General features: G+C 56.8%; 2 protein-coding genes across 2 annotated transcripts in view; both read left to right on the top strand.

Moving 5' to 3' along the window:
- Window positions 1-15966, top strand: part of LOC128835491 (signal-regulatory protein beta-1-like) — a 47142-nt gene that overhangs the window by 21633 nt on the left and 9543 nt on the right. The window lies entirely within an intron of this gene.
- On the top strand, window positions 7993-8967 carry LOC128836740 (mitogen-activated protein kinase 7-like). Its single transcript, XM_054027288.1, has one exon. The coding sequence runs from the start codon at window positions 8009-8011 to the stop codon at window positions 8879-8881; it is 873 nt and encodes a 290-aa protein (XP_053883263.1). The 5' UTR covers window positions 7993-8008; the 3' UTR covers window positions 8882-8967.

Below are 15966 nucleotides of genomic sequence, written 5' to 3'. Positions count from 1 at the left end.
AACGGCCCTGGCGGGCTTGGCCCGGCCGAACAGCCCCCAGTGGCCCCTTGCTACGGGGAACCAGCCCCCGGTTGGGGGAGGTGCCGTGAGCCAGGTCTGACTTTTCTCTCCTAGTCCCAAGAGCAGGAGCAGATCACACCAGCGCCGCGATCGGGGCGACTCTGGGGATCCTGGTCGCTGGGGGAGCTGCGGCTGCATTAGCCATTTACTGCTGGAGACAGAGGACGGCGCGGAAAGGTAACACGGGCCCAGCCCAGTGGCTGTGGGGACCCAGAGGGAGCAGAGAGTCCGGGGAGGGCTGAGGGGACAGGGACACAGCCAGGGACACCCCAGGGGCTGTGGGGCTGGGGGGGTCTCTCTACAGACTGAGCCCCCTGCAGCAGGGCCCATCCCCAGGGGAGGTTTCACCCTCCTGCTCTCAGGGATCTGCCGTTCCCGGCCCCGAGCTCCGGCCGGACGCGTCTCCCAGACCCCCTCCCACTGACCCCCTGTGTCGCTCTGACCCCGTCTGTCTCATTGTCTCTGTCTAGGTCCTTACCGTGCCGTGGAGATGCCCCCTGAGGAACCAGCTGGGAGCGGAGACAGGACGCACGGCGAGGACACGGTGGTGATGGAGAATGAGGGGGTCAGCGACGCCAGGGAGGGGTCTGAGCAGCAGCCGCTGTTACATTCTCAGGGCCAGGAGCAGAGCGAGACACAGGAGCAGGACGGGGCGCAGGGCACAGGTGAGGGGCAGGAGGGGAGAGCGACTCCAGAGGGGTCAGACTATGGGGTCAGTCTCCTTCCTCTGTGTGTGCCTGTGGATCCCACAGTGGGAGGATGGGGGGTCACTGCATGGGGGGCTGAGGGGGTCACATGGGGCCAGCAGTATTCACCCATGGCTCAAGCGTGAATCAGGGCCCCCAGAATCAGGAACTGGCTTAAAACCATTTCAGTTCTCGCACTGGACACCAGGACTGGTGAGGGGCTGGGCCTAAATCTGGACTGATGAACTAGTCAGAAGATCAGCGGCCTGGATTAACCCTTTACTCCCAGGCGGGGCTGGGGCAGCCTGTGGCCCCCCCAGGCTCAGGATAGCCCCGGGGGCTCCTGTTCTGGCAAAGGAACTGACCCTGGGGGGCCCCCTCGGCGACTCACCCTCCCGCTCGGTTTGTTTTCTGGGATGTTCAGATTCTCCTCGATCCAAACTGAGTGAGTCCCAGGAAGGGGGAGAAGCCGTTGCTGCTGCTGCAGGTCCCATGGCTGCAGCGGGAACAGAGAGTCTGGGGAGGGCTGAGGGGACAGGGACACAGCCAGGGACACCCCAGGGGCTGTGGGACTGGGGGGGATCTCTCTACAGACTGAGTCCCCTGCTGCAGGATCCATCCCCAGGGGAGGTTTCACCCTCCTGCTCTCAGGGATCCGCCGTTCCCGGCCCCAAGCTCCGGCCGGACGCGTCTCCCAGACCCCCCCACACTGACCCCAAGTGTCGCTCTGACCCCAGGCAGGGGAGCCCCCCACTCCATCTCTGAGGTGCTGGGGCCGGCGCAGTGTCTTCTGGGACAGGAAGTGACCCTGAGCTTCTCCATGGGGGGGACATTCCCCGAGGACCCAGCTGGGAGCGGAGACAAGACGTGCGGCGAGGACACGGTGGGGACGGGGAATGACGGGATCAGCGAGGCCGGGGAGGGGCCTGAGCAGCAGCCGCTGTTACCTGCTCAGGGCCAGGACCAGAGCGAGACACAGGAGCAGGATGGGGCGCAGGGCACAGGTGAGGGGCAGGAGGGGAGAGCGACTCTAGAGGGGTCACGCTATGGGGTCAGTCTCCTTCCGCTGCGTGTGCCTGTGGATCCCAAGGTGGGAGGATGGGGGAACACTGCATGGGGGGCTGACGGGGTCACATGGGGCCAGCCGTATTCACCAGCCCCCATGGCTCAAGCACTATGAATCAGGGTACCCAGAATCAGGAACTGGCTTAAAACCATTTCAGTTCTCGCAATGGACACCAGGGCTGGTGAGGGGCTGGGCCGAAATATCAGGAGACTGGACCGAGGAACTGGGCAGAGGCTCTGGGGCCTGGATTAACCCCTCGTTCCCAGGCAGGGCTGGGGCAGCCTGTGGCCCCCAGGCTCAGGGTAACCCCGGGGGCTCCAGTTCCGCCAAAGGAACTGACCCCGTTGGACCCTCAGCGTCTCACCCTCCCGCTCGGTTTGTTTTCCAGCAAGTTCCAATTCTTCTGGATCAAAAGCGTCTGACGTGGGCCCAAGGGCGTCATCCTGGAACAGGCATGGGGGCCCAGAGGCAGAGGGGCCATCCCCGAACACGGAGCCATTGGGGGAGATTGGAGGCCTGGATGAGGAGGGAGCGGGGACACCCTCCCCACAGGCACGGCCGGCGGCAGAGGTGGCATTCCCAGCCCAGCCCAGTATGGCTGGGGAGAGGGGAGAGACGGATCTGAACCAGCACAGTGGGGAGGCGATGGTGCCCACCAGCCAGACCAACGCGGAGGATCAGGGGGCGCCCAGCAGCCAGACCACAGCAGCTGCAGACACGGTGCCGGATCCTGCCCAGGAGGAAGATGCCGAGGGAGAGGCCGGAGGCAACAGTGAGTTGGGGTGTGGGGGGGTAACATGGGAGGAAAGGGGCCCATGTCAAGTGAACATTGTTCAACGTGCAGCCCACCAGGGCCAGGTGCTGGGAGCTCTGAGACGTTCCCAGGAGGCCTCCAGCCAGTCAGCAAAGGGCCACACTGCAAGTGCCCCATCTCTGGGGGAGGGGGGGGGTGTCTACCAGCATGGGCAAAGTCACTCCGAGGGGGCACAATACATGTGAAAGAACCGAATGGTAACCCAGCGACAGCTGGGGAGCACCTCAAAGGCGGGGCCGTGTCTTTCCTCTCCACCGAGAGACCCCAGGACACTCCCGGGTGCTGTTGAGATAACTTTAGGCGCAGGTGGTGGCACTTCCCAGAGCTACAGTTGCCGACACTTCCCATTAGAAGACCCTGTTTTTGGTTGTTTGTAACTTTGCCGAACATTAACTGTTGAGGCTGAAATTTTCCAGGCTGGGCGGCTGCCCCAGGCTCCTTTTTTCTGGGAGGAAAAAGGGGGGAAGTTTCAGCTGAAATTCTCCAGCTGTTTCAATGAACAAGTTTAGGAAAAATACTTTGTTTTGCTGATGTTAAAAAATTCTCTCAGCTGCTGCATTGAGAAACTCATAGAAACATGGGTCTGGAAGGGACACCGAGGGGTCGTCTAGTCCCGTCCCCCCCCATGCTGAGGCAGGACCATGTAACCCTAGACCATCCCTGATGGGTCTGTCCAACCTGTTCTCAAAAACCTGCAATGACGGGGCCTCCACAACCTCCCCTGGACGCCTGTTCCAGGCTGAGCTCCCCGCAGAGGTAGACGCTGTTTCCTGATCTCGAACCTAAACCTCCCTGGCTGCAGACGAAGCCCATTACTGCTTGTCCTGCCATCAGTGGACACAGAGAACAATCGGTCACTGTTGTCAATACAGTCCCTGTCAGATTTGAGGACTTATCAGGTCTCCCCCTTAGTCACCGTTTTCAAGACTAACCACACCCCATGTTTTAACCCTTCCTTGCAGGTCAGGTCTCTACACCTTTGATCAGTTTTGTTTCTCTCCTCTGGATTCTCTCCAGTTTGTCCCAATCTCTCCTAAAGCGCAGCACCCAGAATGGCCCACAGTCCTGCAGCTGGGCCCCCCAGCGCCGAGCGGAGCCGGACAATGAGCTGCCGTGTCTGACCTACGCCACGCCTGTTAATACACCCCAGGCTGATATTAACCATCATGCACCTCCCTGCTTTGGAGTGGGGACTGGAAATTTGGCAGGGGGGTCACTAGGAGTCAGAATTACCTTTTGCCACCTGTGCGAAAATTGGTCCAAATTTAGCCTCGCTGTGCACCTCTGACAATCACCGGTGACACGTGCTCACTTTATTAGCAGCCAAGCGTGCTCCACCACCCTGAGCTCTCGGAGTGTGCTCTGGGCCTGGGCTGAGCTGGGCTTGCTCTGTGCTCCCACTGGACGCAGGAACGGCGAATAGGGAGATTGTCTCTCTTGTGCTTTCAAAGCCCCCCCCACCGCCCCCTCCTAGCTGTCAGCCAGGGACCATGGAGAAGCAGAGCCCAGCGGGCTGGAATGCAGAGGGGGGAGGAGCAGTGAGGGAAGGGCTGGGCTGGGGGATAGAGACCGAAAGGACAGGCTGGGTTGGGACATGGCTGTGAGAACAGGGTCAGAGGGGGAGGCATTGGGAGACGGGAGCAGAAGCGTCTGCAACCACTAGAAGATGCTCCCCTCCAGACCCTGCAATGGAACCCAAGAGTTCTGTGTCTCCCCTTCCTCCGCTGTCCGCGGGTCGCTGTGACGCTTGCGGCCGTGCTGTGTGTCTCATCCTCCTAGGCCCAGACTCCAGGGGTGCACCGGGGCTTAGGCACCCCCCGGGAAAAAATAGGGGGTGCTCAGCACCCACCAGCCACAGTGGTACTGGGACCCCAGGCTGGCCACTGATCAGCTGTTTGGCTGCCTCTGGGGGGGGCAGTGGAGCAGCGAGCGACTGGCAGGCAGGGCCGGCTCTAGGGTTTTTGCCGCCCCAAGCAGCCCAAAAAAAAAAAAAAAAAAAAAGCCATGATCACAGCAATTCAACGGGAGGTCCTTCACACCGAGTAGGAGTGAGGGACCGTCCGCCGAATTGCCGCCGAATAGCTGGACATGCCGCCCCTCTCCGGAGCGGCCGTCCCAAGCACCTGCTTGCCAAGCTGGTGCCTGGAGCCCGCCCTGCTGGCAGGAGGCGCTTGGGTGAGGCAGAGAGGAGCAAATGGCCGGCGTGCAGGGAGAGAGGTCCTTGGGGGAGGGGGCAGAGCGGGGGCAGGGCCTCTGGGAGCGGGTGGTGCAGGGGCAGGAAGAGGCTGAGTGAGAGTCGGGCCTTGGGGCAGAGTGAGGGCGGGGCCTCGGGGCGGAGTGGGGGTTGAGCATCCACTGGGAAAAAAAAGTCAGGGCCTGTGTCATCCCCCTGTAGTGCCTGATCCACATACAGGATAACAGCCTACTGCTGCTCACCTCACCCCCAGCAGCCGGGCAATTGTGACCCCCCACCGACTCCTAACCCCTCTCCCAGTAACCCCAGCACCCCCGAGGTTGTGGGTGTCACAGGAGTCGTTCAGGGCAGCTCTCGCTGGGTGAGGGGAGGGCCTGGCAGAGGCTGCTGGGGACACGGGGCCAGGTCAGACCAGATGGCGACGGGGGGCGTGTGTCAGATCTCCAGGTGCTGTAACTATGACGTGCAATTTCCACATGTTCTAGTCCCACAGACTCCAGTTCTGGGCAAGATCTCCCGGCCACAGGTCCTGGACCCCGGGAAGCAGGTTACACTGAGCTGCCGAATATCCAGGTTCTACCCCGGGGAGCTGAGAGTGACCTGGTACCGACGGAGAAGAGGAGAGTCGGCATTCCGGTGCTTAGACAACCCGGACACTCACAAGATTGTCACCCCAGACCCCAAAGCCGCGCCAGACGGGAAATCCTACAGCGTGACATCCCAGCTCCGCTTCACCCCCGTGGTGCCCTGGGACGATGAGGCAGAGTACCTGTGCTCCGTGGAACATCAAACCCTACAGGAGCCTGAAGCAAAATCCACTGGGCCGCTGGAGCTGCGAGGTACGAGCAGAGTATGAACAGAGAGGACTTCGGTCTCACCCCACTGGCTAACCACAAGTCACACAAGCAATTCCCTTAGACACTCCAGTTTCCCAGTATCACCACCAGTGCCACTCATTATGGGGACGACTGGTTATGAAAACCAAAACCCCAGTAAAGAAAAAGGTTCTCCCGATCCCAAAGGACCAAGCCTCAGACCCAGGTCAATATACCAGTTAGATCTTACCCACAAATCACACTGTTGACAATCCTTTAGAATCTAAAATCTAAAGGTTTATTCATAAAAGGAAAAAGAAATAGAGATGAGAGTTAGAATTGGTGTCACAGACTCACAGATCGTGCCCACTCTTGGCCCCGTACGGTCCGTGGGGGGTGCCCCTTTCAGTGCGACAGCCCTTCTCGGGGGTCCACTCTCTCTCGGGGTTAAGCCCCTCCACCTCCTGGAGCCGCACCTCTCTGAGCCTTAGCACGTCTGTCTCTGCCGTGGCCCCCTCAGGGAGTCCACTCGCTCTGGACCCCTGGGGCCTCCACTCCCGAAGGGGTTGATGCAACCCTGTTCTCTAGACTGGTGTGACTCTCAGCCAGCATAAAACAGGAGGGTTTATTGAGAGTTGAACACAGCACAGGAAACTCTCAGGGCCTCAGGCCTGGCCTCCCTCAGCCCAGCACATCCCAGTCTCTCTGCATCCAGGTGGGCTCTGCCTGCTCCCCCTCTCCAGCCCAGAGCCCCCCTGCTCCCAGCTGGGCATCTGAGATCACCGGCCCCAGGCCCCGCCTCTGTCCATTGTCTTCTCTCCAGGGAAACAGGGTCGTAAACCGGGGCCTCCTCTCCTCGCTTCTGTCCTCTGGCTGGAACCGGCTGGTTTGGTCACTGGGTCCTCACTCTGCAGCCCATTGTCCGCCCACTGGCCAGAACTGGCTGCGTCTCCTCAGCTGGGCCTCCGGGTCACCAGGTTGCCAGGTCACCGGTTGCTGGGGTATCCATCCTCCCGGCCATCGGCTGGGTCCCCACGTCCTCTCTCCGGTCCTCTGCAAAACACACTCCCTCTCCCCTCACCTTGTTAAACCAGTAACACCCAGGGAAACTGAGTCCCACCCCCTCTGCATGTAAACCATTGAAACCCACCGAAAACAAGAACCCCGCCCCCCACTTCATCACAATTGGTTAAATGGAATCAATTACATACAGTAATGGCAAAGTTCTTGGTTCAGGCTTGCAGCAGCGATAGAATAAACTGCAGGTTCAAATCAAGTCTCTGGAACATCCCCAGCTGGGATGGGTCCTCAGTCCTTTGTTCAGAGCTTCAGTTCGTAGCAAAGTTCCTCCAGAGGTATGAAGCAGGATTGAAGACAAGATGGAGATGAGGCATCAGCCTTATATAGTCTCTTGCCATGTGGTCTCTGCTTTCTTTGTCCCAAAGACACCGATCCAGCACATGGCCTGGAAAAGCCTCCGAGTTCGGTCCATAGGCCTGTCCCTGCCTTGCTGAGTCACCAGGTGTATCTGCTTCTCTCAATGGTTTCAGAGTAGCAGCCGTGGTAACTGATGGGCCTTAATGGGCCATCAAGCAGGCTAGGCAGAGAGGCTGTCACCCAGAAGCATAGCATAAGTTTGAAATACAGATACATAATGCACACAGACAGCATAATCATAACCAGTAAACCATAACCTTGTCATAGACACCCCATTTGACCCCCTTTATACAAGATTTGGTGCCACTACAGGACCTTGGTTGCAACAATGATCTATATGGTCCCAGCTTATGTCAATAATGTCACAGGGAGGTTTAGGTTGGACATCAGGAAAAGCTTCCTAACTGTCGGGGTGGTGAGGCACTGGAATAAATTGCCCAGGGAGGTGGTGGAATCTCCATCATTGGGGATGTTTAAGATCAGGTTGGACAAACACCTGTCAGGGATGGTGTAGATAATAGTCCTGCCATGAGTGCAGGGGACTGGACTAGATGACCTCTCGAGGTCCCTTCCAGTTCTATGATTCTATGACTCCTGGGTTCTATCCCCAGCTCTGGGAAGAGAGTTGGGTTTAGTGGGTAGAGCTAGGTGGGGTTGGTAGCCAGGACACCTGGGTCCTACCCCCCAGCTCTGGGAGGGGAGTGGGGGCTGGTGGTTAGAGCAGGGGAGGCTGGGAGCCAGGACTCCTGGGTTCTTACCCTGGCTCTAGGAAGGGACTGGGGTCTAGTGGGTTAGAGCAGGGCGCCTTGGGTGCTTGGGGTTCTATAGGGAGGGGAGATTAGTGTGTTAGCAGGGGTGGGGGCTGGGAGTCAGGACTCCTGGGTCCTCTCCCCGCTGACCTCCCCATCCTCCGGCAGGTACGTGGTGCTAGACCTGATGGAGAGCGACCTTCACCAGATCATCCACTCCTCCCAGCCCCTCACGCTGGAACACGTCCGATACTTCCTCTACCAGCTGCTCCGGGGCCTCAAGTACATCCACTCAGCCAACGTCATCCACCGGGACCTGAAGCCCAGCAACCTGCTTATCAACGAGAACTGCGAGCTGAAGATCGGCGATTTCGGCATGGCCCGGGGGCTGTGCACCAAGCCGGACGAGTACAAGTACTTCATGATGGAATACGTGGCCACGCGGTGGTACCGGGCCCCGGAGCTGATGCTGTCCCTTCACGAGTACACGCAGGCCATCGACATGTGGTCCGTCGGCTGCATCTTCGCTGAGATGCTGGGCCGCAAGCAGCTCTTCCCCGGGAAGAATTACATCCACCAGCTGCAGCTGATCATGACGGTGCTGGGCACCCCGTCCGCCAAGGTGATCCACGCCATCGGGGCCGACCGGGTGCGCGCCTACATCCAGAGCCTGCCCTCCCGCCAGCCGGTGCCCTGGGAGAGCCTCTACCAGCAGGCCGACCGCTCGGCCTTGGCGTTGCTGGACAAGATGCTGCGCTTCGACCCCCGGGAGTGGATCGCCGTGGCCGAGGCCCTCAAGCACCCCTTCGTGGCCAAGTACCCCGACCCGGACGACAAGCCCGACTGCGTGCCCGCCTTCGATTTCGACTTTGACAAGCAGGTCCTCACCAAAGAGCGCATCAAGGAGGCCATCGTGGCCAAGATCTGCAACTTCCATGCGTGCTGCGAAGGGATCTGCTGGCAGATCCGTTTCAAGCCTGCCCTCCGGCCGGCCGCTGCTGCCGCCGCCTCCTTGCACTGCCAGGATGTGGACATGCGGCGCTCAAGGCTGCGCTGCTGAAGTCGGCTCTGAGCAATAAGAACAAAGGTGAAAGGCTGGAATGCCTGGGTTGTGTCCTCCTCTCTGGGCGGGGAGTGGAGTCTAGTGGTTAGAGCAGGGGAAGGGGGGGCTGGGAGCCGGGACTCCTGGGTTCTCTCCTCCTTTCTGGGTGGGGAGTGGGGTCTAGTGGTTAGAGTGTGGGGGAGTATAAATATATTGGCACATGAAGAGAAGGGCGTTACCTTACAAGTGGAGAACCAGTGTTGACAGGGCCAATTCAATCAGGTTGAATGTAGTCCACTCCCAATAACTGAGGAGGAGGTGTCAATACCAAGAGGGGGAACATTGCTTTTGTAGTGATCCAGCCACCCCCAGTCCCTATTCAAGCCCAAATTAATGGTGTTAAGTTTTCAAATGAATTGTACCTTTGCAGTTTCTCTTTGAAGTCTGTTTTTGAAGTTTTTTTGTTGGATGAATACTTTTAAATCTGTTATTGAGTGTCCAGGGAGATTGAAGTGTTCTCCTACTGGCTTTTGTATGTTACCATTTCTGATGTCCGATTTGTGTCCATTTATCCTTTTACATAGAGATTGTCTGTTTGGCCAATGTACATGGCAGAGGGGTGTCACGGAGTATTGGGGGACTCAGGGCCCTGCACCCCAGGCCTCCTGCGATTCACCATGACTCTCAGCCAGCCAGTAAAGCAGAAGGTTTATTTGGGTGACAGGAATACAGTCCAAGACAGGTCTTGCAGGCACAGACAACAGGGCCCCCCCTCAGTTAGGTCCTGCTTGGGGTCCCAGGGCATCACAGCCCACCCCCCTTTGGGGGGTCAGAGCCATCTCTGCCTCCCAGCCATCTCTCCAGCCTGCTTCCAACACTCTGCCTTCAGCGACCCCTCCCACCGCCTTTGTTCAGTTTCCCAGGCCAAGGTGTCACCTGGCCTCCAACCCCCTCCTGGGCTCCCATGCTACATGCTCAGGCATTCGCCCTCGGGCAGACTCAGACTCCCATCCCCCAATGCAGACTATCCCAGCCACACTCCCCTGTCAGCATTCACAGACCACAGTAAGAACAGTCCCAGTTCGTCACAAGGGGCATTGCTGGCACATGATGGCATATATGACATTAGTGGATGTGCAGGTGAATGAGCCCCTGATGGTGTGGCTGATGTGGTTGGGTCCTCTGATGGTGTCGCTAGAGTAGATACGGGGACAGAGTAGGCAACGAGGTTTGTTACAGGGATTGGTTCCTGGGTTAGTGTTTTTGTGGGGTGGTGTGTAGTTGCTGGTGAGTATTTGCTTCAGGTTGGGGGGCTGTCTGTAAGCGAGGACTGGCCAATCTCCCAAGGTCTGTGAGAGTGAGGGATCGTTTTCCAGGATAGGTTGTAGATTGTTGATGATGTGCTGGAGAGGTTTTAGCTGGGGGCTGTACGTGATGGCCAGTGGTGTTCTGTTATTGTCCTTGTTGGGCCTGTCCTGTAGTAGGTGACTTCTGGGTACCCATCTCGCTCTGTCAATCTGTCAATCTGTCACTCTTCATATGTCAGTATATTTATGCCTGTATCTGAAATTTTCACTCCATGCATCAGAAGAAGTGAGGTTTTTACCCACAAAATCTTATGCCCAAATAAATCTGTTAGACTTTAAGGTGCCACCAGACTCCTCGTTGTTTTTGTAGTTACAAATAGTAATTCCTCACCCTAGATATTGTCTTAGGTAGATTCCGTCACAGGTGAGATACCTTTCCAGGCTGGGTAAAGCAATTCTCCCCCCGACCCCCTTCCAGTCCCTTTGTTTCCAGACGTTTTCAAATATCTCTTTGGGTGGGGAACTGAAGACCTCAATTGTTTTCGTCCCACACCTTACATAGGATTCCATAAGGTGCGAATCCTTTGTTTCATTCCCCCACTGCCCAGTGGAAAAGTTCAGCAGTCCAAGATGGAGTTTAGTATCAGGTGATGAGACCCCCTGACTCTGCAGGATCACAGCGTCCATGAGTCGGGGGCAGTATGGAGGTTGGCAGGAAGGCCAAGCTTTTCACAGTCCATTGTCTTCACTGACGGGCCATCCGCCCTGTCTAGCTTTTCCATTGTTGTACCTGAAGTTTTAGCAGGGGGCGTTACCCAAAATAGCATAGTTGAAATACAGATACATGGTTAGGGTGACCAGATAGCAACTGTGAAAAAACGGGATGGGGTGGGGGGTAATAGGCGTCTATATAAGAAAAAGTCCCCAAAAACGGGACTGTCCCTTTAAAAAACGGGACATCTGGTCACCCCATAACATGGTCAATATTCCTAACTTCAAATACAGAAATAATACAGGCATACAAATAGGATAATCACATTCAGTAAATCGGAACCGTTCCAATGACACCTCAGACGACCCATCTCACACAAATCACATCTCCGTTATGTCATATCCATATCATTAGCATATTTTCATAAAGAATATGGAGTGAAACGTCACAGACCCCCTGTGCTTTGTCACACTGGGATTCACTGGTAACAATCCACAGTCCATTCGCTCACTAACGACATGAACAGTGCGTGTGGGGGTAAGGGAGGTGGCACAGTTTGGGGGGGTAGCTGGGGCTACAGGGGCATGTCTGGGGAGAAGGGGGTAATGTGGGGTGCATTGGCTGAGGGGCAGTTCAGGGGAGACGTTGTCCAAGGGACTTAGGCCCAGATCCTCCAAGGTATTTCGGTTCCTCGCTCTCAGCAATGGAGACTAGGAGGCAAAAGACCCACAACCTCAAAGGTGTGAGCCCCACCTCCTGTCACTGTCTGGCTGTGAGCTGCCGGCTGCGGAGACAAGCAGGGGCCGACGGAGGCCGGGTCTCTCCTAGTGAGGAGAGGATGCTGTGTGGGGCACCCCCTTCGGGTGAGGGGGGGTATTGCAGCCACTTGCCTGCATGGACATGATTAAACTCAACACCCCCCCTCCCCGCCAGTGCACACGTCCTGAACTGTCTGTGGAGCCCCTCGGCACAAGGCAGCAGGCGAAGCACAAATCACTGACGTGCCTGGTGTGGATAGGGTGACCAGATGTCCCGATTTTATAGGGACAGTCCCGATTTTTGGGTCTTTTTGTTATATAGGCTCCTATTACCCCCCACTCCCTGTCCCGATTTTTCACACTTGCTGTCTGGTCACCCTAGGTGTGGACGAAGCCTGGGGGCCGATGCTCCCTGTTCCGGCCCCTTGTGTCACCGCTCACCCCTTTGTACGGTGGGGTGACCCTGCACCCCGCGTCGCCAGCCCCAGCGATCCCGAGTCAGGCCCCAGAATACAGGAGCTGCCACCAATACTACAGGGTGGGGCTGTTTATTCCCCATCAGGGTTCGAGCCTTTAGGGGTCACTTTAAAGGTGAGAAACTTCCTTTTCTTTTGAAACGCAGGGGCGTCGTTTCAGAAAAAACGGTGTCAGCGTGTAGAACATTATGTGATGGTTATATCCTGCCAAGTCTGGGGGGAGGGACTGCCCCCTGTGCCCCATAGCAAATGATATCTGTTTAAATGAAAGTTGAGATTCTCCCATAATTACATGACTCCTGGAGCTGGGACTTTAAACCAAATATCATGAGACTCATGGTAGACTCCCAACGGGGAGGTATCACTAGCCCCACACCACAGCTGGGGGACAGGCGGGACGCTGAGCTGCTCCATGTCCAGCGACTGTACTAGTGAGCTGAGTCAGGACAGTGGCTGACAGGACTCGCAGCCTGGCAGGGAGCAGCAAAACCTGCTGCAAAGGTCATGGAGGGGGCCAGGCGACATTCAAAGAGGCGGCTATGGGGGACTAACGGGGGCCTGCTTTTTGGGTTGCCAGGTGTTCGGTTTTCAACTGGAATACCTGGTCGAAAAGGGACCCTGGCAGTGTCATTAAAAGTCTGGTTGGTGGCACAGCGGGGATGGCAGACGCCGTACCGGGCTCCATGCGGCTCCCAGGAGCAGTCGGCACGTCCCTCTGGCTCCTAGGCAGATGCTCACCGCTCCCGGGAGCTGCCTGAGGTCAGCACCGCCCAGAGCCTGCACCCCAAGCCCCCTCCCACACCCCAACCCCCTGCTGTTATACCAATAAAAACTAGCAGGATCTTATTAAAGGGGACAAGATAAAGATGCCACATTTGTTATGATAATTTGATTTATGACCAATAACTAATATCTTAATCCTAATACACACACATTATACCTAATACCTACACACACACACACACACACACACACACATTCATCAGATGTTCTGCAGCTGCTGCATAGTTACCAGTCCTGCTTGAGTCTGTGGCTTGAGTTGGCAGCTTGGGTTCGTAGCTCGTGGCGGTAACTGGCCAGGAAAGCCGGGCACAAGGACGAGCTGGGTCTCTGTTGGGCGCACCGATGCCCTCCCATGTTGGCAGCAGAATGTTACCCTCCAAAGTCTTTCATCTCACCCATCCTTTTTGTAGGCTTTAGTTTGAATCCAGAGTCTATAGGTCTTGCTGTGTCACGCTGCCTCTGGGTTTGGTGATTGATCACCCGTCAATTGCAGGCATGACTTTCAGCCTGGGACCTGGCTTTGATCTTCCTTCTATTGCACCTTTTCTTTTTAGGGTGGATTCTTCTTACTTTGTTAGGGCTCTTGTCTGCATCTTCAGCCGTTGGTGTTTGAACTCTATTTAATCAGGACAGGCTGGGGCTGGAGGTTGATTCCATCATCCATACATCCCTCATTCACACATCTAAACTAAACTAATAAGATTACAGCAGGGTTTGCAAAAATGAAGGTTGCAGCAAGCCCTTACAAAATGGAGTAAGCGTTTTAAAATGGGGTTTGAATTACAATATGGCAAACAGTGAACAGAAGTTACGCTGTAGGCAAGTGGAATAAATGGTGAACAGAAGTTCCAATACTGAAACAGGGCAAGTCTCAGTGATTTAAGCAGGAATTGGATTGATAGTGAAACGTACAAAGGCAGCTGACAGAACAGCTATGGCTCTTAACAAGCATCTTAACTGTTAATTAGCCAGTTATTGGGGTAACCGGTTTTATGAATGAATATTGTTTCATTCATAAAACTTTGCTTATGAAGTTACATTAATAAATTGAACAATTAAAAACAATTTCATTCATCAGTTCTACACTGCCACAGCCCAGAGCCCCCTCATGTACCCCAGACCCCTCATCCCCGTCCCCACTCCAGAACCTTCACCCCCCCCACACTCTGAACCCCTCATTTCTGGCCCATCCTCGGAGCCCACACCCCCAGCTGGAGCCCTCACCCGCTGCGCACCACAACCCCTGCCCCAGCCCAGTGAAAATGAGTGATGGTTGGGGTACACAGGGGTGAGCGATGGGGAAGGAGGGGATGGGGTGAGTGGGGGCAGGGCTTCAGCGAAGGGGCGGGGTCTCGGGAAGGGGTGGGGCAAGGGTGTTCAGTTTTGTGTGATTAAAAAGTTGGAAACCCTATCTGCTTTGGGGAGACAGTTCCTCTGGGTCAGAGGTGTCTCCAAGCTGGGGGAAATTCTCCTCATCAAACCCTCCTGAGGATCCCCCCAGCCTGACTCCCTCCCAGAATCCTGCCCCCTGCCCTGAGTCACAGAGCCAGCACCAGGCACAAGCAGACTGGGCAATGGCTTAGGGACCTGAGCAGCTCGGGGGGGGGGGGGGGGGGGGGAAGGGCTATTCGCTTTTTATTATATGAACTTGCCTGTTTTCGTATGGAGGGGGAAATATTCCTGTTTAGGGCCCCCAAGGGGCTAGCACAGGCTCTGCTTACTCATCCCTTTGCCAAGCCCCACAGATTCAGCCCATTAGGGGCTCCTCGCTCAGTCCCTGCCTGGGGTCAGTTCCTCTCCTGTGACTGCCCTGGGCTCTAGGCTCTGAATGTGTTTGTTGAGGGGTGAAAACTGCGACCAGCTCCCCCCACCCCCAGCCTGTCTCTGCTCCTGCCCCTTCAGCCGGTGCCCCCCACCCTTCCTGGGGAAGCTGCTGTCAGGGCAGGGCAGGCAGGTCGTCAGCTGGAGAAGGAAAGTGGAAGTGCCAGACAGCTGGAGACCCCAAGTCAGAAAGAGCAGCTTTGACCCAAATCTTGCTACATGGGATGATGATCAGCACCCCTCTCCTGCTCCTGGGGGGCAGCTCCTGTGAGTCCCCCCTGCCCTGAGCCAGGCTGGGGGGGAACAGTGGGGAAGGATCCAGATTTGTGGGACTGGCGCTGCTTCGACCTCTTATTTGTTCAATGCTGGTTATTTTCCTGTTGGACTTGGTGGCCTCCTCTCTGGCTGCATTCGGGCCCCTCAGACCAGGCAGCCTGGCTTTGGTGGGGGAGGGGATTCAGCTGCCCCTTGGGGAACCGGGAAACCCCAATTTCCCCCTGCACCCCTCAGCTGCTGCTGCTGGCTCAAGACCGGTCCCTAAATACTTGTCTCTTCCCCTGTGATCAAACCAAACTGCGGCGAGTGTGGGGCTGAGCCCCCGGCCCTACCAATGGGGGAGGTGTCGACCCCCTGGCAAGACACAGGCTGCTCCCTCCCCCCAGGAGAAGAGCCTGTGGCAGGAAACCCGAGGGGCTGAAAACAGGAGCTGCCAGAGCAGGTCCCTCCGGGGCTCCCAGCCCACAGAGCAGTCGCTGCAGGGCTCAGAGGGTCGCCCATCAGAGGGGGCGGGTGTGGGGGGAGGCACGGAGGACCCTGCACATCTCTTGCCCTTCGGGCTTTGGTTAGCCTGGGCTTGGCTAGCCTGCAGTGTGTGTGTTTATCTGGAGCTATTCAATATATTAACAAGCCCCTGGGCTCTAGGTGCATTCAACACGTGACAGATTCACTCAGGATTCTCTCCCACCACAGTCTGCAGCACACTTGGCACTTGATTTCGGTTTCCCGCATGTGACGAAGTGGGAGATTTTCTTGTTTTTCTCTTGTTTTCAGTGGGATTTCAATGGTTTGCATGCGGAGGGGGTGGGACTCAGTTTCCCTGGGTGTTACTGGTTTAACGAGGTGAGGGGAGAGGGAGTGTGTTTTGCAGAGGATCGGAGAGGGAACTTGGGGCCCCAGCCAATGGCCTGGAGGATGGAGACCCCAGCGACCGGCGACCTGGTGACCCGGAGGCCCAGCTGAGGAGACG

Source organism: Malaclemys terrapin, chromosome 4 (genome assembly GCF_027887155.1).
Source record: "Malaclemys terrapin pileata isolate rMalTer1 chromosome 4, rMalTer1.hap1, whole genome shotgun sequence".
NCBI classification, from domain to species: domain Eukaryota; kingdom Metazoa; phylum Chordata; order Testudines; family Emydidae; genus Malaclemys; species Malaclemys terrapin.
Note: the sequence above shows the minus strand (reverse complement) of the source record. Positions and strands in the feature narration are given on the sequence as shown.

What these genes read in the sequence shown, in the direction of transcription:
- LOC128836740 (XM_054027288.1), top strand. Translation starts at nt 8,009, where the DNA reads ATGGAGAGCGACCTTCACCAGATCATCCACTCCTCCCAGCCCCTCACG.